This window comes from Egretta garzetta, unplaced genomic scaffold (assembly GCF_000687185.1).
Source record: "Egretta garzetta isolate BGI_Z169 unplaced genomic scaffold, ASM68718v1 scaffold861, whole genome shotgun sequence".
NCBI classification, from domain to species: Eukaryota; Metazoa; Chordata; class Aves; order Pelecaniformes; family Ardeidae; genus Egretta; species Egretta garzetta.
Genome location: NW_009258497.1, coordinates 97,853 through 98,897, shown reverse-complemented (window position 1 = coordinate 98,897; position 1,045 = coordinate 97,853). Strand labels below are relative to the sequence as shown.

Genomic DNA, 1,045 nt, shown 5'->3' with positions numbered 1-1,045 from the left:
CCCGGCAGAGATGGCCGGTGGGCACCAGAAGCCACGACAGACCTTGCTGGCCGACTTGGAGCAGAAGATCCCCACCAACTATGAGGTCATCGGCACAGCCACCAGCTCCTCTGCTGTCCCCGATGTAACCTTCAGTGCCGCGATGGCGAGTAGTGGCTATGAGCAGTACAAGGTGCCCGAGGCCCGGCCAGCTGAGAGAGCCAGCACGGTGCAGGGCCCCTCAGCCAGCTTCTCCTCCGAGTCCCTCTACACCAGCCTGGAGCAGAACATCCCCCGTAACTACGTGATGATTGAGGACATTAGCGAGCTCACGAAGGAGAGCCCAGTGGTGGAGGGGCAGAAAGCGGAGCAGGCAGGCACGGGCGCCGACAGCCCCCACAGCAGAGAGAAGAGTGAGCTGGGGGATGCCGAAGGCTCTGGCCGGCCCTGCTGCTACACTAGAGCCGAGGAGGAGTCTGAGGAGGACGTCTACGACCACCATGGCCCCGACCATCGAGGGAAGAACGGCTACCACCGGGGCGCGGAGAGCAACGGCAGGGTGTCAGGGAGCTCCGCCAGCTCATCCTACTACTACGGGGACAGCGAGTACCGGCACCCCTCACGGACAGACAAGCACAGCTCCAGTGCGGCACTGCCAAAGCATTCGTCCAAGAACCTGGCGCCCGCCGTCGTCTCCTCGAAGCGCAGCAAGCACAGGAAGCAGGGCATGGAGCAGAAGATCTCCAAGTTCTCCCCCATCGAAGAAGCAAAAGATGTGGAGTCAGACCTAGCCTCCTATGCAGCGACGACCTCAGTTGGCAGCAGCAATGTGGCCTCCAGGGCCAAGAAGCTGCAGGAGGAGATCACCTATGGCCTGAAGAAGAACGTCTATGAGCAGCAGAAGTACTATGGCATCTCCAGCCGGGATCTGGTGGATGAGGAGGAGCGGGTCTACTCTTCTGGCAGCAGAACTCGCTCCTCTGTCTATGGGGTGGAAAAGTCCTCCAGCCGGGAGGCGGGTGGCCGGAGCAAGTCCTATGAGCGGGAGGGTGTGGACGCCCCCAGA

General features: G+C 61.9%; 1 protein-coding gene across 1 annotated transcript in view; it reads left to right on the top strand.

Annotated features, from left to right (window-relative positions):
- The window catches only part of BSN (bassoon presynaptic cytomatrix protein), a 96,775-nt gene that overhangs the window by 90,229 nt on the left and 5,501 nt on the right, over nt 1-1,045 (top strand). The window contains exon 11 of the mRNA XM_035901482.1: nt 6-994. Within this exon, the coding sequence (XP_035757375.1) occupies nt 6-994 (989 nt within the window). The remainder of the gene's footprint in view (nt 1-5; nt 995-1,045) is intronic.